The 26,438-nt window shown below is 35.2% G+C and overlaps 3 protein-coding genes across 3 annotated transcripts in view; 2 read left to right on the top strand and 1 right to left on the bottom strand.

Moving 5' to 3' along the window:
• Positions 1-10,668, top strand: part of LOC139133911 (uncharacterized) — a 28,133-nt gene extending 17,465 nt beyond the window's left edge. The window contains 11 exon segments of the mRNA XM_070700693.1: positions 4,222-4,313; positions 5,275-5,412; positions 5,742-5,851; positions 5,996-6,091; positions 6,259-6,342; positions 6,720-6,846; positions 7,513-7,580; positions 7,583-7,617; positions 8,285-8,467; positions 9,330-9,404; positions 9,886-10,668. Coding sequence (XP_070556794.1) covers positions 4,231-4,313; positions 5,275-5,412; positions 5,742-5,851; positions 5,996-6,091; positions 6,259-6,342; positions 6,720-6,846; positions 7,513-7,580; positions 7,583-7,617; positions 8,285-8,467; positions 9,330-9,404; positions 9,886-9,969 — 1,083 coding nt within the window. The 5' untranslated portion in view covers positions 4,222-4,230 and the 3' untranslated portion in view covers positions 9,970-10,668.
• LOC139133710 (uncharacterized) lies at positions 355-3,076 on the top strand. The gene is made up of 3 exons (XM_070700473.1): positions 355-532; positions 1,939-2,015; positions 2,942-3,076. The coding sequence occupies exons 1-3, from the start codon at positions 451-453 to the stop codon at positions 3,074-3,076; spliced, it is 294 nt and encodes a 97-aa protein (XP_070556574.1). The 5' UTR covers positions 355-450.
• Positions 10,669-13,394: 2,726 nt separating the features above from the next.
• LOC139133917 (tyrosine-protein kinase Src42A-like) overlaps positions 13,395-26,438 on the bottom strand; it is a 28,658-nt gene continuing 15,614 nt past the window's right edge. The window contains exons 4-8 of the mRNA XM_070700700.1: positions 25,479-25,647; positions 24,609-24,767; positions 22,421-22,599; positions 21,658-21,814; positions 13,395-20,603 (exon numbers count right to left, since the gene is read on the bottom strand). Of these exons, the coding sequence (XP_070556801.1) occupies positions 20,392-20,603; positions 21,658-21,814; positions 22,421-22,599; positions 24,609-24,767; positions 25,479-25,647 (876 nt within the window). The 3' untranslated portion in view covers positions 13,395-20,391. The remainder of the gene's footprint in view (positions 20,604-21,657; positions 21,815-22,420; positions 22,600-24,608; positions 24,768-25,478; positions 25,648-26,438) is intronic.

Consider the following 26,438-nt stretch of genomic DNA (forward strand, 5'->3'; position numbering starts at 1 on the left):
AAATAAAACATCAGGCAATAAATGGTCCTCCAGTATTGTGTATTTCTGCCTGTATTGACCTGTATAAAGCTAAAATACATGTAATATAAAATGCTTGTGTAATAAAGAAAGCAGTCAGACGGTTTGGAGTTGAAATCTTTATCTGAAATATCACAGTTTAAATTAATAAAATCAAATAAAGTTAACGGTTGCACACAAAAAATCCCTCCCTCCCTCCCTAACCAAAGGCCCAAGGGGACTTACTGTTGCACCCGATGATAAAGTAACCCTAAAGTCTTACGCCCTCAAACGTGTGGTATGATAATCATTCGTTTTTCATAAGGGATCATAGGTCATCTATCAGCTGGACCAGGTGATGCTGCACCAGTGTTAGTGCACAATAGGGGTGTGTGTAGTTCACGGGCCCTTGCTACCAGTGCTACACGATAGGTTGACAATACAGGGTCAGTCATGTCTGGACCAAAACCCAAGAAGGCAAGGAAGTCGTCCGACAACGCGGGAAATCACTCGCATTCGGATGAGTTTTTCCCAGGTCAGTTCATATCAGCTCAGAGTACATTTTATACGGACGTAGATACGGTTTAGAATGGCTCAACTATTGCAGAAAAGTGTTGATTCATTGGAGAGAACTTTTTGTATCAAACATGTATTGTACAAGATCAGAAGATTTACTGTACATTGGATTGGTAACGGAACTTTCACTGAGTGTGCTATTCAATCGCTTACACGTGATTTCGATTGCCAACTCCAGTGATGACCGGTGCCAAAGTTTTGCTGACCTCAATTTTTGTGAATTTTGTGGACGGAACGAAGACTAGATAAAGACCTTTAAAGGGGCGTGGCACTCTCTTATGCCGATCGGGTAAACTAAAACAGTCAAACGAAGACCAGCAGACTAGTCTTATAACCAATACGTAATGTAAATTGTATGTAGTTACATTTCGGTGATGCAGCCGTGAACTTCTCGAAAGTTCGGTTTGTCCGGGGGTTTCCGTGTGATGTTCTTTGAGCCTGAGGAGTTCAAACCATTTTCCTCTCCTGGCAAGCTAATCGGAGAAAAGCGCGGGCTTCATAGTTGTCTGCATAATACTTTGCAAATCGAGGATTATGATATCGTGTTATCTTCTGCCAGTCATTCTATTTCATGGCCCTGATTTATCTCTGATCGTTTTAAGATTGTCCCTCTGGGTCTACGAACTTTTCATGGCGGCAGATGTAAATCTCATACGTTTGCTCTATTCAACTCGTCAAGGTTACTCTTCACACAGTCCCTCCATACACTGTGTAGAGGGCTCTGTTCTACATTATTAACAGTATTCTATTCCAAGTCAGCTCTTATCAGCTCAAAAGCACAGCTCTTTTAATAAAGGCCTGTGCCTATGTGTAGTGTTTTTGTTTTGCTTTGTTTTGTTTTCAGTAGAGGTCATAGGTCATCATGTGCCTTTTGCATAATCATAAAGTTTCTCAGGACTTTCTTGTGTTGCCATCATTATTACTTCCTATACCTTGTAATGCTTGTGAAGTTGGTGAAGTGTATGTATGTTTTTGATGAGCGATGCTGCAAAAATGCAAAATTATCTTCAAAGCTGCCTTTTTTGACAAAATGTTGCTTTCAGAGAGTCTCTGTATGTAATAAATGTAATGTTCTTGGGAAAAGTTAAAGTATGCCATGAAAATTTTGTAAAATAAATTTTGTAATGTGAAAACAAACTTGCCTGTCACAATTCCGACCACCCTTATCCAGAAAAAATGGTTCATTCCTTTAAGTTCTTTGTTTCTAAATTCATGTATCAGGATGAACAATATTATTTTGTGTATGCCTTTTCTCCTTTTGAATAGATCACCATTTGAAAGCCATTACAACCAAGACTTGGTAAAAAGTATGATTTAATCACTCTGAATTCTTTCACTTTTACTCCCTGTTTGTTCTTTCATTAGGAATTGGTAAAATCCAATACAATGGGCATGCCGGACCTGATGATGTGTTGTGTTTCAAACACTATAATGCCACAGAGGTTTGTATTTCACTTATCAAAGACTATAAAGCCACAATAGCTGCCAATTTTATGCGTTATTTCATGAGTTTTTTCTAACCAAAGTTTGTTTGTGTAAATGTGCTGACTGAAGGACGTGTATTGAAGTATCACTGCTGGCTGATTTTGACCATGCCTACACGTTTTAACATGCTGAATAATAAATGGTCCAGCACTCATAAAATGGCGCCCAGGAAAAAAGTATAAAAAACACAGTATTTCCTTCACATACACATTGTGATCATACTGGAAACAGCATGATGCCATTTACTTGAATGAACAACTCACAATGGCCAACATTTAGCGTTGTAATCTTTATTTCTCTGTCGCATGATTAGTTTATGAAAATGGCATGAAATCTAAAATGATGTCAAAACATTTGAATTTACATGCTACTTTTGACACTCATGACAGTGTTCTACACTTTTTCATCTTTAATGGGTCTTATTGAAAGAAAGCTCTGGAAAACTGAGGATATTTTGAGATTGATTTATTACACATTCTCAGCTATTTGGGCTTTAATGAATGAATGGTTCATACCTTTTTTCCATATTTCTCTCAAGGGTTAAAGGTCAAAACAGGTCACACTTCTGAAATTGATATTTCAAAGACTTGATGAACAAATGGTTCATACCTTTTTTTCATATGTCATTTGATGTGATATGTCCAGCTCTGTTCAGTGCCAATCAACATTGAATATATGGATGTTTACTTTTTAAATATCAAAATTACTCTATTATTTGTTGCTCAGAAATTAAGATTTTAATATTTGGAAGATATCATAGGCAGGAAATATGAGCATGATGAAGAAAGAATTATGAGTGTAACTGCAGTTTCAAGAAGATGCACACATCAAATTTTTGGAACTTGGTCAGGTTAAATTTTTGTTAATTCTACCTTTGGTGCAGGTCATTCATGGAAGAACAATGGAAGATTGGCTGAGGTTTTCCGTGTGTTATTGGCACACATTCCGTGGCAGTGGTGCTGATCCATTTGGTTTCCCCACAATTCAAAGGCCATGGGATGATGGTAGGAAGAGCTAATAATATGAATTAATGACTTGAGTCACAGCTGGGGACTAGAGGTGTGGTGCTTGTATATGAACACAACAAAACCAACACAATCAAATATATGCTTGAATAAAAAAGTCATAATAATGTGGTTCAAAATTATGGGTTCATATAAAAGCAGGCCACAATGATTTTCAAGTGTGTAATTTAAAATGTTGAAATGTCCAAAGTACAAGGGTAATGGTGTCATGTTTTTGTGCAGCTTTTTTCACATGTAATTTATTTATGGACCCTGGCAAAGGTTGGTTAATTATTGGCGATATGACAACTTCATTCCCAATCTGTGTCAAGATATAAAATAAATATTCTCAGTACATGCCAGTTTACCCTCCTGGTTAAAATGCCAGTAGCTGTAACCTTTGATCATGATTTTCTTCTCAATCTAGTTTTGTATGTCAACTACAGTGTCTTGCTTTTAATGATATTTAACAATAACATTTTGACACAAGAAAATTTTACACAATACAAAGGCACTGCAGTGGGACAGATACAGGGAAATTTCAAAACATTCCTAAACTGACAAAAACAGTTAAAAGATATCGAAAGGTATAGGAAACACAAATACAATTCGTCAAACTCCCTGGATTTTAAAACTGAAAATATCTTTGGAAAAGGAATACAGTAGTATGCCTACAAGTACTGGTAGATTGATACACAGTCCAGCCATGATTGATATCAACCAAAACATCAAATACATTGTGAATGTTTTAAAAGAGACATTCACACTACCATGCCTTGAAAATTCAAACCTCCATGAATTTTCAGTGACTTTGAGTGGACTTTGAGCGAGGCAGTAGCACCAAATGTTACATGCTGTGTTCTTTTCTTTGTCACAAGTTGCTGCATCTACAATGTACATGTTATGCAGGAAAGCTTTGGTGTATACATATGAGAATGACGTGTAACATGCATAAGTTACTGGTAGCAACAAAAACAGTCCTAGTAAAAGTTTAAAGATGGTGAACTACTTATCATAAATTTTCATTTATTGCATATATCGGTATCACTAAATTCTGTTGTGGATGGGAATACAATACTTGCAAAATCAAGGAGAAATACTCATATTCAACAGCTTTTTAATTTTTTGAATGATATTTTTATTTTGGTTTTTTTATAGATCAAACAGCATGGAGAATGCTAAAAGGCGACTACATGTTGCATTTGAGTTCTTTTCCAAACTTGGCATTAAGTATTGGACATTCCATGACAGGTTTGGAATATTGTACAGCTACTTTGAAAGTATTAAAAGGAAAAATTAGGAATTATTTCCTTTAAAAATGTTCTGATGTTGTCATCAACAAACAATGGACATAGAGATGGTCACTTTTCTTTCCTGATTTTGATATTTGATGAAGCAATGTGTCATGAAACTGTGGTCATTTCACTGATAACATACAGTAGCAATCCTTGAAGACCAACTAGCGCCCTCTATGGCTGTTTAAGTACCCATGTAGTCATCGTGGAAGGAAAGGATTTACTTTATATTTGTTAAGACTGTGGAATGTTCAAAGAATTTCATCTTTTTTTCTCATATTTGTCAATCAATCAGTTGATGCTGACATTCCTGTCATTTTTGTTGCAAACACTATTGCAATTTTTAATAGTTGAAATCAGTTTGATGCAGTATTTCTCAAAGAAATAGTGAGAAAAAAATGGTCAAAAATAGCACAAGGTCTTACTCATAAATTTACTGAAAATCTTGCTTGAAATTGCTTGAATGGTCAACATGGATCCAAAAAAGATAGAAATAACTAGTTGGAAATTACTCGGAATTTTAATAGGCCAACATATTTTGTGGTGTTGCTCAAACAGTGGTGTGAAGAAAGTCACGTTGGTTTTGCATTTGTGACAACGCAATCTAATTTGTGAGCAAAGAATGAAAATTTGCACAGTTAGAAAGAAGCAATTTTGCTTTTACAAATGTGTTAACTTTGTACTTTATAATGGACAAAACAGATTCTAATGTCGTGTGTGCCACCAGATGTCCTCACAAAGGGAGTGGGTTGACAGTAAATCTTTTAAAATAAGTTTTTGTCACCAACTTTAATCTGTCATTGCAATATTTCATTGTTACTGATGTTGGTTTTAACTCATTCATTTTAGCAATATCTTTGGTAATGTTTACTATGACTTTTTAATTATTACCCACAATTCATGTTTCAAAACTACAGAGACATTGCACCAGAAGGAGATACATTGGAGGAAACAAATAGAAACCTTGACGAGATAACAGACCTAGCATTGGCGTTGATGAAGAAAACTGGAGTGAAGTTACTATGGAATACTTGCAATCTATTTTCACATCCAAGGTGATGAAAATCTCCAAGACTTGGTGTGAATTTTATGAGACTGAAGAATGTATTCTTGACTTGCCCTGACAAGAGTTGTGTTTATCAGATTTATTGAAATCTGTGATATACTGCACAGATTGAACAGTGTCCACACAGAAGATGAAAAATTGAAGAAGGTGAAATGATAAAATACATTATGTGATGTGATGTGATGTCTAACTATACCTTATCCTCCAACCTCATTTTTGGTTGTCACCCGATATTATTCACCCTAACAAGCATATTTAAATGCTTTCTTGAGAAAACGATTTTGTCAATAATCTAATCCTCTTTGTGGTTATCCGTAGGTACATGAATGGTGCAGCCAGCAACCCAGACGTTCATGTCTTTGCCTATGCAGCCGCACAAGTGAAGAAAGGCCTTGAAATTGCTCTCAAACTTGGTGCAGAAAACTTTGGTAATTTAATCGACCACATTATTTTTTGCCTTTCCTTTGTGTGAAATTGGTGTTCTGTTCATGCTGTCTGTACGTAGTTATATGATAACGATAGCAGTGTCTACTGCCATTTATGTAAAAAATTCATTTTTTTTTGTATTTCAGTTTTCTGGGGTGGACGGGAAGGTTATCATTCACTGCTGAACACTGATGTCCTATCAGAATTAAATCACATGGCAAAGTTCTTCAAGATGGTAGTAGGTAAGATTTCATCAAATTTTGACAGTTTTGCCAATTCATCTTCCTTTTACAATGTACATGCAACTTTTGACAATTTAAAGTTATTCCTATGAAGCCTGTAATTTTGAAATAGTTCAGTATGACTTTTTATGTAATCAACAATAAAACTGGTTCACTTTCTTGAACAGCGTACAAGAATAAAATTGGATTTGGAGGCACTTTGCTGATTGAGCCTAAACCAAAAGAACCAACTAAACATCAGTATGACTATGGTAAGTGTATAAGATCAAAAATATTTATTCTTTATTTCCAACATCTAAATAATTATCCTGGGCAAATCAAAACCAATTTTCAATTTGTTTTGCAAATAGATATTACCAAACAGAAAATTTAGAGAAACCTATATTGGCCTTTTAAATATGATTTTAGTCATAAATTTATATGAACATTTCTCAATACATGCATTTGGTTGTTTTTTTCAGAAAACTTTTTGTACCATAAGACGAGAAGCCATTACCAATCAGTTTTCAGAAAATTTTTATTGTATTGTAATCTGCTTAGCAACTATTCATTCTCTTTCTGGGCAAATTTTATTTTTTCATTACTGATATTTTACAGTTTTAATGGTCAATTTTGTGTTAACTTTCAGATGCCATGACAGTGATTGCATTTTTGAAGCAGTACAACTTGGATAAGGAGTTCAAATTGAACATTGAACCAAACCATACAACACTGGCCGGCCATGGCTATGAACATGACATTGTAATGGCTTCAGCGTAAGTCATAAATTTATTTGTTGTCTTTTGCCAAGTCTGACAGAGTGTGGTAATGTTTTAAGGTAGTGTGCACCTCAAACGTGAAAGACGTAAACTTTTACCCAACTTTCATCAAGGGATATTTCAACCGTTTCTCTTTCAAATCAAGGAAAAAGCAGGGGTCACCGTGCAAATTTTGGTATTAAAGAAACAAATTACCCAACATTTACGGATCCTTTCAAATTCAAAAACTAACATGGTGAAAAGTTTTCTTACACCAAAATGACTTTAAAATAAACTTCCCACAAGTGGTAGCTCATAAAGAACTCTAAAAAATTGAGATTCATAATACCTGTCCCCGGGGCACATCCTAGCTTAATGGGGCAATAAACAGGGCAGGAAATTCATTGCAAGTGATAACAAGATTTCTGGGCAGGTAACTTTGAGAAGTTACCTGCCCTAATCTGAGCACCAAAGCACATAGCTGCCCTGATTATTATGGCTGGTGTACTGTATATCCAGTTTACCACGTGATCTCAGTGAGCGTTTTCTATCTCAAGTGTATCATTTAACTCAATTGTAATTTTTTTCATGGATTTTGTACCGAGATATTTGTAACACAGTTTGCATTCAGGGTGCTAATATCATAGCCAACGATTACCTATACGTACCTATAATCATCCACAGATTTGGTATGCTGGGTTCAGTTGACTCTAACACTGGATCACCAGACTTAGGATGGGATACAGATCAGTTCCAATGGATGTGAAAAATACAACACTTGTCATGAAGGTATGATACCAAATTGGATCCCAAAAATGAACAAAAGCTAAATGTTGAAACACTATTTTTGCCATTGAGACGCCAGTTGTAGTTATAATCTTTGAACCTACTTGATATATGTATACCTTCCTTACGTTGATTAAAAATGGACATGGTAAGAGTTTGCAAAGCTCAAAATTTGCTATTTTTTGCTGCTTTCTGTTTTATAAGAAATATGTATTGTAATGGTGACAAAAACAACCTGTATGAGTTGTATATTTGTTCATAGACAGTAGAGGGTTGCTCTCTCTACTGTTGATGATTTGTTGAATAACGGGTACATTTTTCCATGGATATACAAAACTTTTCAACTAGTTTCAAACTAAATAAGTGTTTTATCATCATAGAATAAAGCCTAATTTTTATACCAAAAATTTCAGTGTTCATAATTTTTACACATGCTGCATATCCCTAAGTAGTCTGATGTATCAAGTAGGCTTCCCTTGATCAATGTTCTGGTGATTTACGGAATAGGATTAACACACCCCTAGACAGAAAGATCTGTCACTCAAGGGTGCCAGTGTAGAGAGCGCCCTCAGGTGACTGCCCTTTCAGTCTGAACCCACCCCTGCACATCAGTGCTTATGTCATGATTACACAACTGTGAGAATTCTGACCTTAATTTTCATTTTCTCAGACTGTACTGGATCAGAATGGCTTGAGTCCAGGTGGTCTGAACTTTGATGCCAAAGTTCGCCGAGAGTCAACTGACTTGCAGGACATGTTCATTGCTCACATTGGTGCGATGGATGCGTTTGCACGCGGATTGCGCAATGCGGTTGCCATAGTGACTGATGGAGTGTTGCCAGGATTGGTTAAGGTAAGGATTAAGTGCCAAGTAGAGAGTAAATCATCAAATCCATAAGGTTCAAATTCAATCAAAATGAAGTTTGACAAATACATTTTACCAGCTAGCTTTTATGACACGTGAGCTTACTGAATGCTTCAAGCCACAGTCCTAAATCCCAGGTTCTCGAATTATTGGTGGTTGATATTGACTGTTTATGTGATTTTAGTTCTTTTTGCTCCCTTGAAAGTTGTGTTCAGTTTTCTCAGAGATAAAGCTGATAAACAACCTATCCCTTGAATTGTAACACTTCATTTAGAGAGTTTGACGTTACACAAGCAACAAGTTGCTTGCAACAAGTTTAGACACTTTTTCCGAAAAAATCTCAGGATTTGCAAATTTATACAGCATGGGTGACAGTGCGTTGCATATTGCACAACTCACTGTTCAGTGAATTCAACATTTGTATAATACAAGTTCTGGGGCCCCTGTTGTCTTTCATGTTGGAAGTTTTCGTAAATTTCGACAGTTTTCTTGGGTTAGTTGATAATATAATGGAAATAACAGACTCCAACCTGACCATTAACGTTAATTTTTGGCTTTCATCTTACCCTTGCCCATAAATAAACATTAATGGCTTCGGCGTCACCCATTATTTCTGTATTGAAATTACAGTGGTGTTTGAACAAATGAAGTTGGTTTGTACCAAAACTTGATAAAATGGTCTTAATTCCTTCTAACAATTTTGCTGGTATCTCTATATTACTGATAATTGTTTATTTTTCATGGAGTTCATTTGTTATTAAAGTGTACTTCATGTCATGTTGCCTAGCTGGCATGTATGATCCGTTTAACAATATTGTAACCATGAAATTCATTAATTTCCATATGACAGGAAAGGTACAGCACTTTCAAGCATGGTATTGGTGCAAAGGTAGAGAAAGAAGCCACATCTTTGGAAGAATTGGAGGTGGGTAATCTCTACAAGCCAACCATACATGATGCAAGATGATATACTGCAGGGCAGGGTATAGCCTGCTGGAGTGTCATTTACATAGCAATTCTTTCAGAATCAATGAAAATGTGTGACTTAAATCAGCACAGTAACTTTTACAATTTCACCTATAGTAAAACATGCTTTGATTCGTTAATTTAACCTGTTCACCCCCAATTCCATGTGAACAGGTCCATAACCACCATTGATAACAATGAATTTGGGCCAAACCATTGTGGTAAAAAGGTTAAAAATGCTTACTTCATCTTTTGACTTAATCTTCATTAGGATTGAGAGAATATAAAAATATTTTTCAGTATTTTACTTTAGATGTTTGGAACCTTTTGGATACAATAAGCAAATTCAAAACATAACTTACAAGAATATACTGCCAAACGAAATATGTTTACTTTTTTGAAGTCAAAAGTTTCCATCTTTATTTTATTTTATCATTCAGGAATACATCATGGTGAATGGTGAGCCACAGAAGACATCAGGACAACAAGAAAAATATGAAATGATCCTAAACCACTATGTCTAATTTTTTGAAAGATCATCATGTTGAGTTTTGGATGGCATTTCCATGGTAACAATGCCAAAACCTTCTAGCCAATGAAACCAACATGTTTTTTCTAAATTTGATGAAAAGTTTTAGTTTTCTATAAGAATATGATCACTTGGTTTTAGGTTACAGGGTAAGGCAATATCATCAGTAATTTTCTTGATAATTTTTATGGTGTTTTATAATGACATACATAATATATAGAAGAAGGGTTCTCACTGGACATTAGTGTAAAACCTAAGGATGTGCAGGTTTTCTATTAGTCACTCCAAGTTTGATCACTATGGACACATTGCAACTGACATGAGCTGGACTTGTGTGGTCACTGGCTGTGAAAGACCAGGGTCTAGGTTAGATATGACATTGAGTAATGCAGTGCTCCAAGTCAGTCTAAGCAAGGCATTGTTATCATTTTATACAAATCATGCAGTCAAATGTCACAGGTGCTGTTACCATGGTTACGGTGTCAGCCCTGAGTCACGCAATAGGACTTTGAATGATCCAGTAGAAAGTGTAAACACTTTACAAGGGAATTGTTACAGAACTGATTTTCAGGGTCATCCCAGTCATATTGTATGGCTTTGAATGTGACATGTACCTATTTTAATGAAAATAAAGGATTACATGGTAAGTAACATTGCAAAAAAATTAATAAATAAAGTGTCAAAAGTTAAAAAACTTTGAGTCAGCATGCATACTTTGTTCAGAATTCCTCTTATTTTTAAAATAAATTTACGTCAACACTATTTTCCAGCACTTGAGATCAAATGTCCTTGACAATTTTCGTGTTTTATATATGTCAACTTCCAAGGACTGACTCCAAATAATGTAGTGGGTCCATCCCTGTATCTTTTAGAGATTGGTTATTTAGGACCTGGCTCCCAGTGCTGTCATAGAGATATACCTATGTGCCTATTACTCTATCCTTGCTATCTCTGCATGGTATTTCAGAGAAGACAATCCATGTTATATGTAATTACTCTGCCTAATCCCCTTCATTAAAGCCCCAATAGCTGCAAATGTTTAATTAACCGATCTCAAAATATCCTTAGTTTTCCAAGAGTTTTCTTTGAATAAGACTCATTAGAGACTGAAAAAATGTATAACGCTGCAATGAGTGTCGAGGTGGCATGTAAATTCAAAGGTTTTAACGTCATTTTAGTTTCCTGCAATTTTCAAAACTTGTCATATGACAGAGAAAATAAAGATTACAACAACAAATGTTAGCCACTGTGTGATGCATTCAAACAAAGGCATTATACTTGTTTCTGTTACGCACGATGTATATGTGCAGGAAATACTGTTTTTGTATTTTCCGGGGGGGGGGGGGGGGGGGGCCATTTTATTGGTGTGGCACCCATTTATTATTAACCTGTTAAAAGGTGTAGGCACATGGTCCAAATCAGCGAGCAGTGATACTTCAATACACGTCCTTCAGCGAGTAAATTTAAACAAATCAACTCTGGTTCTAAAATAAAATCATGAAAATAATGCATAAAATTAGCAGCTATTGGGGCTTTAATTGTGCTACCATCATCACCGACATAGAAGCTTAATGCCCTGACCAAATGCCCTGACCCACGTGGGTGGAGGGACGGTGCCTGACGAAATAACTTTTTAGCAGCTCATTAAAGGTAAAGGACATAAAGGAAGAAAACTCTCAGGGTCTGAATTCAAAAGATATATATTTTTGAAGGGTTTGGTGATGTAAAGTTTTAAATAAAATTCGGCAACAGATTTGTACCAAAGCAAGCAAGAATGCTGACTCTTTTTTTTTGAGGATTCCAATGGTCTTAAGGGGCACTGCACCCAACACAGCGTATTTGCTCTGAAATGACTTTTTTGCAATAAGTCGCTCAATTTTAATGAATTTGCCAATCCAAGATTAGAATATTGGTTTGGTTCACCTTTTAGCTTGTTAAGCAGTCGTAAGTTGCATGGTAAAGAAGTGTTAATTTATGTAATCACCTGATTTCCTGGCTACTTTTTAAACTTAACTCTGGCTGGGTCAAATTTCCTGAAATTTTCAAATTATGTCCTTTAAATGCTATACAACAAAATGACTAGCTTGTTTGGCAATAAAGTTCTTACATTTGAATAAGAGGCATTTTAATTTTTGCTAATCATGATTCTTAATCACTTTTTAGAGTGTCAGTCTTTCATCTCTTGCCATTCTAGAATGAGGAAAGATAATGCAAAATAAATAGTATGTTTTTTCTACATATACACTTCTTTCAAGTGAATTATTCTATTTCAGAAAATACCATCAAGTTTTTTACTTACATTAGTTTTTATCATTGATACCAAATTGAGGTGTTTTACCCCAAATATACACATACTTCATCCTTCGAGTAAACTACTGCTACCATACTAAACTTTAGAGTCTCTGCTTTTTAAAAATATACTAGTATGAGGGGGTTTCCTCATCTGTGATGAGAAATATTGCTTTGAAAAAACTGTGTTGGCAACATTCAGCTCCAGAATCGAGTGCTAGTGGTTCTATTCTCAGCCACTTGTGGTTGAATACATAGAGAAAGCCTCTCTTTCTATGTTAACAGGGGCCCTCACCATGTATTGAACCACAAATGACTGTGGTTCTACCAGTTGATGGCATGAGGTTGGGAGTAACGCCAGAAGACTGAAGTTGTGACCTTTGACATTTCTGGCTTGCCCCTTGTTTACATGTGGGAAAGAATGAGCAAGCTGTAAACAAATTTGCATACTTCCACAATAGCTTTGCTGAATATTAAGGTCAATATTCATGTATTATTAGTTACTCAAATTTAGTCTACTGTCTGTGCTTCAGTATATTAAATTGCTTCAGCATCAAAGTTACAATGTTCAGAGTTTGTTAAAATTTTGCATGCTTTGATTTGGAAGACGTAACTAAATGGCAAACATAACTACCTGAGATTACCAAAGTCAACCCAGGGACACAGAGACCCTTTGTGCCAATAATGAAAAGTTGCCGTTTATAGCGCCGTCAATATCCAGTCAGGGAAAGGAAGGGCATTTAATCCTATGCCATGTTTTATCAATACCAGATAACATAATCCTATATTAATTTTGTTAATGTCAAATTTACTCTAAGCATTTATAAGATGAAATCCTGAGTGAAATTTAGCCAAAGTATATAAAGGAAATGAAGGAAACTTTTCACATCTGTTCAAACTTTGTTTGTGATAAATACAGTGGGTGTATCAGTGTAGTTTCTAGCTGTGAATACACAGACGGTACTGTAACATATCGATCGCCCTCGGGTCAAGGGTTGCTCATGTTTTTGAATACACACTAACCAAAGTCAAGCTTAGCATGCTGGCATAGCCAGTCACACACTCGCATCATCAATATGATACAACAAATAATAGTGCCACCAACTACAAAAGCAGACTCTGATACAAAACTTTTACAATTTCATTCTTTATTTCTGTATATAGTCTTACATAGCTTAGTAGGGTACGGGCTATTTTCACACACAAACCACAGACATGTGTGAGCTACCTGGAATGTCTAATTCCACTGAATTCAAAAATGAGAACCCATTTTGAATTCAAAAAACAACTTTCAAAGTATAAAAATGCCTAGCGGATGAAAGCTGTGTATCAACATCCAACACTCTATCCATGATACTGAGGCAGATGCCAATGAAACTCTAGCCATGTTGTAAATACCAGTGACATTTCCATTATCTTATCATTCTATCATTGTTAAAATTTTGTCGTCTATACTGATGATACCACAGACATCACCAGTACAATATATACGATTCTCTTACATTATTCCAGTTTTCATTTTCAATTTGAAATATTTCATTTTTTTCACCATGATGTCACAACAATAGTATCCATGGAAACCAGCTACAATGGCTAGTATATTATTCAGCTGTTTAAAAAAAAAGACAATTTTGATAGTTTGTGTATGCCACCATCACAAAATCTCATTAGTCTTCCAACTTGATGAAAATTACTGTGTTTACAGAAATCAAAATGGATTCCTCTGTTGGTTCATGAAGGAAACCTGTGCTATGCCTGTTTTGTGAAAGCCTTGATCATTGATAATACACCAGTTCACTTGTAATATTGCCACTCTTTGATCAATGGTCTTTATACCTAAGGAGTTCCATATTCCTTTGTTTTTCAAAGTATTTCAGAACAAAAATGAAGAAGATAGGAAACACTGCTGACATAAAATACCATAGCTTTTGTTGTACAAATGTTTTTGTAAGAACTTACTGCAGTTACCTTGATGTTTGACTGTTTTTACTTTTGTTTGCTTTTTAGGAGATTTAGTTTTTTTTATTTTGATTGTGTGGACTTGGGTTAGTTTTACAAGCTTCACTGTTGTATTCCCAATAACAAGGATTTCCAAACCACATATATTCTACTTCTGCGTTCTCAGTGTCAGATAAAGAATTCTTTGGACAATGAACAATGTAAAAGAATAATAACCTGCTCACCCCTAACTCCCTGTGGACAGATCCACACTAACCATTGATAACAATGGGTTTGGGCCAAACCATTATTGTGGATGGGTAATTTGAACATCATGAATACACTTCCACAGATGTTTGACTTGCATTTCATCACATGCTATGGAATATTCCACAAAGCTTATAAACTTACATTAAATTTCAAAATCACAACTCATTATATAACTTTAACACTTACATTTGCAAAAAAAAAGCTGGCATTTGAAGATAAAATATTTTTTTCAAATTCCAGCGTTACAAAAAGTGTAAATTTACTCAGACTATACTAAGTATGAGAGGTTGGTTTATTACAAAATAACGTTTTGATAAAAATACACAAAAAATCAATCTTCTAAGAAAGAATCAATTTCTTCGTGAGGAAAGGACAGCAGGTTTTAAACTCTTAAAAGTAAATACAAAATATCTTATTGGTAACATGGACTAGAAATCTCATTCATTCTGATAATAGGACATATAAGGCTATCTTTAAGAAAGGACAGCCTTCTGATTTTTGCATTTTGATGAATAGAAATTTTGCACTCATCCTTTGTGCACAATAGTTAATCATTTCATTATTCATCATTTAAAATACAAATAACTGAACATGCAGTCTAAGATCTACTGCAGACAGATGTGTTTCACTGAAAAACATTTAAAATAATACAAACTATGTTTTGAAATTTAAGGGCCCAATTCTTGAAATCAGACTTCTCTTAAAAATTTAAAACTTTTAAAATTGCTAAGTTGTGATTGTTTTCAAAATTTACAGCTGATCTCATTTCTATTGAAGGATACTAGACAATTGGTATCTGTGGATTGCTACTTGAACAAATCAAGCTGCAGAATTGAATTGTTAGTACAGTTATTTGACACTGCCCTCTGACTATTGGCATACAATGTACTAAGAGTCATAGAATAAAGCAGCTACAGAAAAGTGATTTTTAGCATACTTGGATAAACAGACTAAAAGATGTGATCCCTGTAAGTCATGTTCTCGACACAGCAAAAACAGTCAACTTGAGCACAAGAGGAAGATCACTGCCAACAATGATGGCTGCTGTAGCTGTGATGGTTACGGCTGCACTGTGCAGTGATGGGTTTTGCCATCGATGATGGCAGTGGCTGCAATGGTACCTATAGTGATGACTATGGCAGCCATTATACAAGACATGACAGCTATCCAAATATGATAGACATGATGGCTGCCAGTCACCATGGAAACGTCAGACAAAATGGCTGCCATGGCAGCTACATTTGCAGCCATGATGACTGTGATGGCTGTGTCAGCCATGATGGCAATGAATGTGATAAAAGACATCATGGGACCAGATCTGTTAGTCTGTAATGTATCAATGACTATCAAAGTATCCTGGTCATAAAGTATTGCTATTTTATGCTTACCATCTAGTTAATACCTTTGTAAAGTACCAACAAAATCACAATTCACGATGTGGCAACAAGAGACCATTTCCATATGAAGGTCAAGAAATTGACCCACTTAAATGATTGTAAACTCTATTTAGTGAATGACATAAACAGCCATCACAATTTTCTATACACGTATTACTGAAACTTCTTTGCATTAATTACCCCGATTTTTTTTACAAATTACCACACACATGATTTTCTAATTGTTAACTGCCTATACAGAAGGGTTCTGCTAAAATTGTCCAAGAAAGTGTGCACGCAAAACCTGATATTGATATTTTCAGGAATCAAACGAAATTCAATGGGTCCCCACACACTTGTAAATACCTCTTCACACCCACGTTACTCCAAAATTTGGAAAAGTACCAATATCATCCTCTATTCTATCCAGAAGTCAACATCAATATAATTTTACGTACACAGATTTATCGAACACACTTTCAAGTAAATCTACAAATAATGAAATCAGCTATGAAAACAGCAGTACAATATCACTTAAAAGCTTGCTTAAAATTACATGGCTGAAAAAAGTTATATAAATAAAAAACTTTCCTTACGATTTTTATAAATTGAGAGTGTAATCTTAAAATGGTTATAGTATCACTTAACAGTTTAAAATCACGTAAATGACCAAGCCAATACAATGATGACTTGATTTTTTCTCATCAATTTGTATAAAATTCCTATATTGAGAGTAAAAGTGACAAAGTGGTTACGGTCATCACTTTCCTATTTTAAATCAGTATATTTGTATTGTAAACCAATTCTTTGTGCTGTACCCTCAACTACATTATTCTTGTTTGTGCTTGTGAAAGCATATCAGAGATTGCACTATGATCATTAGTATCTTGTATTGACTTGAGTTTGTGCATTTTGTTTTTCTTGAATTGGACATATCAAATGACACAATTTCAATTTAACCTATGTTTATACCAGTAAATTCTCATTCCCACTACAAATTGCAAAGGCTGTGTTTTATTCCCTGTGTATTATCATATACCCATGCCCATATTGCTACATCCTAGTGACGTTCAACGTAAAATATCAGCCGTGATATTTCACGGTAAACGTCGAGATATGCACGATGAACGTCATCAGTTTAGAGTTTTCCCGAACTACATTAGCAGTTTGTTGGTAAACAACGTAAACAACAAAATGGCTGCCGCTCCCCGCCTGCGAAGCGATGTCGCCGACGTAAAAACTTGAAGGGCTTCGAGGAACACGGGTATTTCTGGTTGCAAAATACGGAAATATCACGTTGAGTCTTGAAATGTTTTCCCATGGTATTTTTTTGGTCAAGTTCTAGCAAACATTCTGCCTTTCGCACGGCGCCGGCACTGTGCACGGTCTCCACCGAACAGATAGTGAGCGCGTGGCGTGACAGCGATGTGGCGCGCGCGACGACTGTTGACATGGCAACTCTAAAGGTAAACTAACAAAATGGCGTCCCCTCTCCGCGCGAGCTCCGTGCCGTACGACGATCGAAATCAGGATGGATTTAAAGCTCAGCAGTTTTTGATCGGTTACAGTTGTAATAGCATATTGCGCCTTAAAATGTTCCTTCTGTACGACGCTTTTTGTATCCCGGTGTCTTTCTTCTAGGGTTTCATTGAGATATGGACGACTTGCAGCGATGTCGCGCGTGATGTTGACATCTTCATCGTATACTGTATGAATGAAGCCTGTTCACATAAACATTCTGATATTTATGCGCAAGGCATAATAAAGTAAAGCCTCAAAATCAAAGGTTTTTCGTTCTATTAGTAAAAATTCCCTAAAATTATGGGCATGGGTATATGATAAATCGGTTATTACCCAATATCGCCTGTTCCTTGTGTCATATCAGCATTCGTGTCATTTGTGCTGCGTCAGACACTCGACTTCGTCTCGTGTCTGACGCAGCACAAATGACACTCATGCTGATACGACACAGGAACAGGCGATATTGGGTAATAACCTCTAAGTATTGTCACTGAATGAACTGTTTGTATTCTGTTTTCTATCTAGTTTTGTCCACACTCTATAATTAGATTACATGATTCAAAAGTTGTATTCCAAACGGAACAGATTCTACCCATGGGCAAGCAAGATAAACAGAGTTCTGATCACATTGGCAACTATGTAATGTTGAATTTCTGAAAACTAGAAATAAAACAAAAGCACATACAATGTATCTAAAACAAGAGACACGAATTCTTTGGGAAAAGACTAGACGTATTTTTGTCAACATTTTGGATTAATTTTGTCATGTAAATTCCACCAAGATACATCTGTATTTCAATTGATGTTGAAATATTAGCTCTCTAATGTCTTTCACAAAGATACGCCCTCATTTAATAGACAATTTCTATCAAGATTTCCTATCAGTTTCCTATCAGTCTACTTTGTCATACATGTGGTATTGCTTATAAGTCATTTAATTTGGCTCAGTTCCTCTCGCTGTTTCCATGTATAGGTCAAAGGTCACTGACCTCTTTATACTCTATACTACTGACACAGGGCTTTGCTGGCTATTAGCTAGGTAAGCTGTACATGACAAAAATACTGAAAATTATTCAAAAGAGTTTCACTAAGCCCTGATTTCAAAAGAAACTATCATTGTAACTATTATGTTGGTATCTGAATTTTTGAAATATCTTGACATCTACATTTTTCGACGACTTTTAATGTTTACAAAGTTGTCCTGGTTTTCCTGATAGATATTACATAAGCTCTTTCGCAGAGCTAAGGAAGACAATATCAAACTGAATGTGTGTGTGTGTCAATTATTCAGGAAAGTGTTTTTATCTAGATAGTATAAGTTAAGACTATAAAGCAATAAAATGAATATACAATCTTTTTTCCAAATCAAAACGAAACCTTATAACATCCATGTAAAACAAAAATATTTTCAAATGGTATCTCCAAGTATTTCAACACCATTTAAAATTACACAGAGAACATATTAGAGAAAAGAACATGCATTTGAATTATTCAAACGAATGATGAAACAAAAGTTATTAAGATTATCCACTAAACTTTTAAAAAGTGGATTATTTTATCTACGTAGAACTTCTAGTTTCTATATGAAAACAGTTTTACCGATATCGGTGTCATTACACACTAAAGCAATGAACCAATACAGACAATCTATCAGGGACTCTTTTTAACAATATTGTTCATTGCCTAATCAAGATTTGCCTTTTAGATTGCAAATAGCATTTCATTGGCTGATCAAAATTCCTCCATTGCGGGAATAGTATTTCATTGGTTGATACAAACATACTGGTTGTAGCACATTTTTAGTATACTAGATGAGTGGATAATCAAATATAGTTTTGTAAAATTTTGGCAAAATGCATTTCCTACCCGTCACGGGAAATTGTTGAAACCCAATTGTTCGTTTTAAAACAAATATTTATTTACAGCTTCTCAATAAAATGTCAATCAAACATGCAACGAACTTTGCAAAACAAGTTTTTCACAAAGATACTTTCACTTTCTGTGTCGCAAAAATTTTTAATTTATGATGATCATGGCATTATTTGAATTTGTTTCTGAACTGACATTTAATTTGCTATTTATTTTCAAACATATTTTGAATTCTTATCGTGTATCTTGGACATCAAGACATGCAGGACTTTGATGACACTGAACAGGTGATGCGCACGCCAGACATTTAACCAGATGTAGACAGTGACATATTTGGACATGCCTACTTCACAACAAGGATATTGGACAATATTTTTGTTTGTTTTATGCTGTCAAACATGGAATATTGAATTCTTTTTACTCAAAGCGGGAACAATCTAGTTAAACGGAGGAAAATGGCAGTTTTTGTTACCTGTATTTTAACAGTCTTGTGATAATTACGTTCAACTTTGCAGGATGGAGTAATTTCCATGTGTATGAGGTTACCTGTGAAACAATGTCCAACTAATGTGATCGATTGATTGATTTGGTATTGATCGATCAAAACAAAGCACACAGAACTTTGCTGTCACTGTATGTGGTTGTTATAGTTTCCTGTAAACGTATCGGCAAAGCTGTGTTAGAACTCGACTTGTCTCGAAGGATAAGACCGGAAATTTTATATGTACAAAAAGTGATAAACGTGCTGGATTCATTGACCCAACCAGCCAACCGAACTTTACTTGTGCTTGTGAAAAAATCACATATTATTATGGCAAGAATTGTCTTCTTCTAAAGCCACTAGACACAACCATAAGTGTACAACTACAAGTTGACCCAAACCTGGTCAACTTCCCATCAACAATCACACTATATACAGATGGTCAGGCAATAATATCAATGACTATGTACGATGATGATGATGTTTTCGGGACTTGATTTCATAGAGAAGCAAATTTCACAATTCACAAACAGAGAGAAAAGACACCATTCTGAAAATGCCTAGATATAACTTCTTAACGAGAGCACATTCAATACAGAACGTGACGACAGAGATTCAGATAAAAAGTCTGATAGCAAGATCACAAACACACATCTTAGTTGTAGTATTAGCATTATGCAACCACACCAGCGTCGTGATACTCTTGTTGCTCCAGTGTGAAGAAGTCTTCTAACTTCCACTGAAGGGTTTCAAATGTAGGTCTTTCCATCTCATCACTCTTCCAGCATTCCAGCATGATTTGGTAGAGTGGATCCGGACATCCCGGAGGACATGGCATACGGTAACCATGGTCCACTTGATGTAACACTTCAGCATTTGTCATACCTAACGATAAATAGTTACAAGGTATTAAACCCTTTGAGCGCCAAAGTCAATTTTTATCATATTTATAAAATCTACCCCCGTCAATTTTTTTCTAAATGTTGCCAAAATTTTGATGACGAACTGTATCACGTGAAATGCGACATCCATTTGGTCCAAAAGCGTCAAAAGAATTACTTAAAAATTCATAAAAATTGGTAAAATGTTGTACTAAAATTTTGGTGGGAAAAGTTACAGCACTCAAAGGATTAAAGTAATGAGTAGAGTGGACATGTCAAATTTTTTGTAAGTATTTCTGCTATATGTGACAACCTACATTTGGCTTTAAGTAGTACAAACTACTGTGTCATGACACATGTTTAGACAGTGTCTGTACAAACGACAGTTCGTCAAAACTGTGGTCAGTCAGTGTCCATACAAAATACATAGTTCATAATGAAAAGACATAGAATATCTTATAGTGACAAGTGTTAGACATTGTCTTTACAAACTACAGTGTTTGTCATTACTAGTGTTCAGTTAGTGTCTATAAAAAATTACTATTTCACAATGACAAGTGTTTGGAAAGTGTTTGTAGATGTGTGGAAGGCCTGTGGTTTGTCATTCCAGTATCTAGAGGGCGATATCTTTACACACTATCTGATTGGTATTTGGTGGAATAACTTTTCTTTCAGCTGGATCATAACAGCTGCAATATCCAACCTGCTCTCTTTCATATCAACTCACATCAAGCATGTTGCAAAACTAGCTAAGTATACTCTAAACATAAATTGCTGCTTAGGTTGCAGCATTTTTACATACATTACTGTCAACATGTTGTCATCATTGATTATGCAAAACTGAGGTTGTTCTATGAAATGTTGATATACTACTGAGTGAGGGCGCTATCCCATTGATCATGCTTATTGACTGAACTAAACATGAGAAAAAGCAGTCCTGAAAGCAACAACATGCTAAAAAGTTTGGAGTCCGATTATAAATGCTAGCAAATAATTCAAGGGTTCAAATGAAAGAGTAAACTGTGTGATTGCATGGTACATTGGCTGTTTTTACTTACCGGGGTATGGTACTCTGCCAAAGGTTATAATCTCTGTCAGCAGTATTCCAAATGACCAGACATCAGATTTGATGGTAAATCTGTTGTAGTTAGCAGCTTCTGGTGCAGTCCACTTGATGGGAAATTTTGCACCAACTCTGGCTTCATATTCGTGTTCCTACAGACATGAAGGTCATTGACATATCAATTTTCATTTGATATGGCCAAAAACATCTAAAATGTTGTAAAATGACAAAACACATCATGTTTCATCAAAGTTTAACATTGTTTACAATATGGTAATATTTCTACTTTGATTTATTAGTATTTTCATGTCTACACACTCGACTCACATGACAAGTTCTATGAAAGTTAAGCCATGAATATCCTATTTGAAACATGTTAATGAGGTAGCATAAAAATATCATTATTCTTCCAAAACTGATATGTACATCTATCATCAAGCAATTTAACCTTATCACGTCAAGTTTATATTTCACCATCAAGTCAAGGTGGTTAAAAGTAGTGAAGCACAGAATGTCCCATATGGCGCATTTTAACAAAAAGTTGAACATTCGAAGGCCCTTGAAAACACAGATACTCTAAACATGGTTTTTACAGCTTGAGGCTGCCATACTACACCAAGCCAAGTGGGTGAAATACCACTTTTTACCGACTTTGCATGTTGGGAAGTGATACTGTCTGACAGGAAAAGGGTTGAAGGACAAGAGAACATTTCACACACCCTGCATTGACTACTTTGGACAACTGAATGATTACAAACCTTTATCAATCTTGCCAAACCAAAATCTGCCACTTTGCAAATATTATTCTCTCCAACTAAAATATTCCTGGCAGCCAGATCTCTGTGGATGTAATTCTGTGATTCTAAATATGCCATCCCAGAAGCAATCTGAGCTGCCATATCTATAAGCTGTACTAATTTCAAACTTCTACCTGCACCTACAAATAAATCATACAGATCACAAAATCAATATCAAGGTCAGTATTTCAAGTTAACTATTCATCATTCACGGTGAAGTCAGTTTTTAATCAGGAAATTAACATAACATCTATGTTAACCCTTTAAGCGCTGTAATTGTCTCCCGCCAAAATTTTAGTGCAAAATTTTACCAATTTTTATGAATTTTTCTGTAATATTTTGATAATTTTGGAACAAATGGACATCATATTTCATTGGCTACAGTTTTTTCTCAAAATTTCGGCAAAAATCTGAGAAAAATTGACTGGGGTTTATTTTATAAAAGGGCAAAAATAGACTTTGGCGCTGAAAGGGTTAAAAGACAAGTAGCTGTAACTTTTGATGATTTTTTTGTGTTTCTGTACAATCAATTGCAAGTTCTTGTTCTACTCCAAAAAGCATGTTAAAACACCAACTATTTGGCATGTCACAGTGTTTGTATGTGTAAAATGCTCTGTTATTGTTTACATTTGAATTCTATCTCAGACCAGAATTCACTTGTCAATAATAACAACGCAGTCTACACATGTACAGGCCGAGTTGACAAGCTGAATACTCTGTATCTCAATATACTTTAAGGAGTAGAAAAATAAACTGTTGTTGACAATAAAAAGGGAAAGTCGTGAAAATACTTGTAACAGATGGTGAAAAAAATCATCGAAAGTTACAGCTACTGATCCTTTTCCCTATTTGGAAGACATAAGTAGCTTTGTTTGATTTCTAAGATGTTGTTGAAGTCTGTGCGATGAGTAATGACATATAAGAAATGAGTGTGTGTTTACTGGTCTGTACATTCAATTCACAGACCAATAAAACAGTAACTTTATAACACCACACCCAATAACAGGGTCAAAGGTCAACAGGTCATGGTCTCAGGGGTCATTAGTGTGACTACAGCAGTCCTTTTTTTCACTTTAGAGTCAAATTGTCAAAACAATGAAACTATCACTTTCTGAATTCTAAGAATTGTATTTCCTCTTGAAAACATAAATTTACACTTCACTCAATTGAATCATTGTCAAAATTTATTTTGAAGTCTCGTTTTCTGTCAATAATTACAGAGTTTACACGATGAAAAAGCGCAAAAAGATACAGAAGTAAATCTGTCAGTCTAAGAGTGAGGGAAATCCCCAGTAAAATGATTTATCTTTCAAATCCCTGCCATATACAACCCTGTAAGTTGATATTCCTTTGACAGACTGGCATTTTGCCAGAAAAAATCTCTCAGTTTCATAAAAGTTAAAGTTTTTCACTTGTTAAGTTTTATTGGCACATTGTTTGTCTTTTGGAAATAACGAGCAATGCTTTACAATGGTCAGTTTCTGTTTGGACTACTAGGACGTAAACCATCTACAGAGTCCAACCCTGCTTTGTTTTGTATGCCTTTGCTTTGGTTGAGGATGCTAGGCTGCAGTTCAACAATGATTTTTACTGGAAATTATTGCAGAAATGTTAACATGCTGCAAAGATAATTTGTTTTTGTTACAAACCTCAGCAAACACACTGTACAACACTGTCACATCTGCCAAGTCAAAGTTCCTTCATATTTCATCATTCTCTACGAGTACACATTATGTCAAAAATTTCAAATACTAAATATTTTATCTTCACTTGAGAGAGTTATGGTAGTTGAAACTGAATTTAAACTTTTGCTCAAACCTTCCATAAGGAAACTACCCTTTTCAAGTAACATATAAAACTGAGGGGTCACCATGCAAAATTTGGTACAAGGGCAACAAATTACTCAACATGTTCCGAAACTTGAAATTCAAAATGGCCACCAACCCTGTGTTAAGTCTATGGGGAAATATTAAATTTTCTATTTTCACAAAATTGAGCCATTTAATGCTTCAAGTACTTTATGAGCTTCAAAATGAACCCTGCAAGCAGTAGATCACAACAGTTTTGTAAAAGTTTGAAAGTCTGAATATATGTCCCTGAAGCATATTTTGCCTATAAGTTTGGAAAGAGGAACAATCTGTCTGCATACCTTGTAAGTACTCCAATAAACTTCCATTCTTCATAAGTTCTGTGACAATAAAGATTGGTTCTTGTAGTGTACACACTGCATATAACTGTACTAACTTTGGATGCCTTAACTTCTTCATAATTTCTGCTTCCCGTAAAAAATCACTGGGATCCATTGTACCTGGGAGTAAATAGGTCTACAGTTATTTCCATAATTTATATCAGTACATATTTTTCTACATAAACAATAGTTATTATTAATATCTCAAGTCAGCCTCAGTGTTCACGTTTATGAAAAAAAATGCGTATTTACGCATTGGAATTGTCTGTCTACGCATTTTTTTCATTGTTATGCGTTTTCTATACGCAAAGGAAAACAGTGCCACAGTGAAGCCGTGAGCCGTGATGATGATGCACCGGTTACCAAAAATTCCTGTCCATAACCACATGCAGGCTACCAAGAGCAGTGGAAGACTGAATAATAGTTACGTATTGATGTTTAAATATAAAGGTATTCTAGTGCCTGGATTAGCTGCAATAACTCTAACCTTTGGGTAGCCCGATGTGTTTTGACGGTCGCATGTATACCCTACGCTGTTACGTTGCAGCATGTTTGAAACACAGCCCAGTTGTTCATGTTGTTCGTTGAACTGTTTTCATTAAAATAATGTCACATGTACATCATACAATCCGTAGTGTAGATTTACTGAAAGGCTCATCGTATTTTGTAGTCAGTTTTTTTTCTGTCAATCGAGTGTGGAAGTGAAATTACGTATGCAAATACAGCCATTACGCAATTTTAGCAGACTAATGCGTATGCCATACGCAAGAAGGAAAAAGTTACCGCGAACACTGAGCCCTAAATAAAACTCATTGCTATCAAATATCTCACCTGGTTTGAGTTGTTTGATTGCAACAGCAGTAGTCGTATTCCATGTTCCTTCATATACATCTCCAAACTGTCCGGACCCTAGCTTCCGAATCCTCTGTAATGATTCCCGGGGAATTTCCCATTGGTCTACAGTGTTATAAGAAAGACCGGCAGTTTGCGGTTTTTCTAGCTGCAATGAACAACACGTCAGAATATGAGTTGATTTCTGAGTTTGCTCAGTAAGACAACAATCACATAATGATTAACTGTGCCCGTCAACAAAATTCACACATTCTCTTACAAGTTACAGAACTTAACTGATTTATCAGCTTTTTAATTAATTGCTGAATTAATTAATGAGTATAAGGACACCATGGTGTAAATGCTGAACTACTTGTAAACATCTTGCACACAAGAAACAAACATGTTAATAATTGGTCAAATTTCAATCTATAATGTTCATTACAACGTGGGTTGAACCAAACAAAGTGCTCTGACAGAAATATGAATTTTTATGACAGATGTGACAATAGATTATCATTTAGACTTTAGCCATGGATGACTAACACTGCTAAGCTGTATGTTAAATCACATCATATCATGCAAACAGCATCTGTTACATTTATACTAAGCAATTCATGAAATTCAAAATAACTTTTAGTTACATTTATTGAAAAGTTTGTTCTGGAAACACTCTGAAGCAAGAAATTTATCAGTAATATTGTAACAACAGTAATGGACGGTAGAATTTCTGTGGTTTATTATATATACCAGATTTTTACACCAGCTAAAATATATTAACTGAACTCAGAATGCCTTATCAAATATTTCTAAAATGAAATTCATGAGTTGAAAGTTACACAGTCATCTTTATAAAAGAGATATAATTACTTTTCCAAATTTGGATACATACATTTTTAAATTTCTTTTTGAAAATTTTAATTTCTGAAATGTGTAGTTGTATCGGTAATGTATCTTCAT

This window comes from Ptychodera flava, chromosome 5 (assembly GCF_041260155.1).
Source record: "Ptychodera flava strain L36383 chromosome 5, AS_Pfla_20210202, whole genome shotgun sequence".
NCBI lineage: Eukaryota > Metazoa > Hemichordata > Enteropneusta > Ptychoderidae > Ptychodera > Ptychodera flava.

Excerpts from the sequence above, each read along its gene's own strand:
- LOC139133710 (XM_070700473.1), top strand. The coding sequence starts at position 451 with ATGTCTGGACCAAAACCCAAGAAGGCAAGGAAGTCGTCCGACAACGCG. Across the intron at positions 533-1,938 it reads TTCGGATGAGTTTTTCCCAG|GAATTGGTAAAATCCAATAC; the intron begins GTCAGTTCATAT and ends TTCTTTCATTAG. Across the intron at positions 2,016-2,941 it reads AACACTATAATGCCACAGAG|GTCATTCATGGAAGAACAAT; the intron begins GTTTGTATTTCA and ends CCTTTGGTGCAG.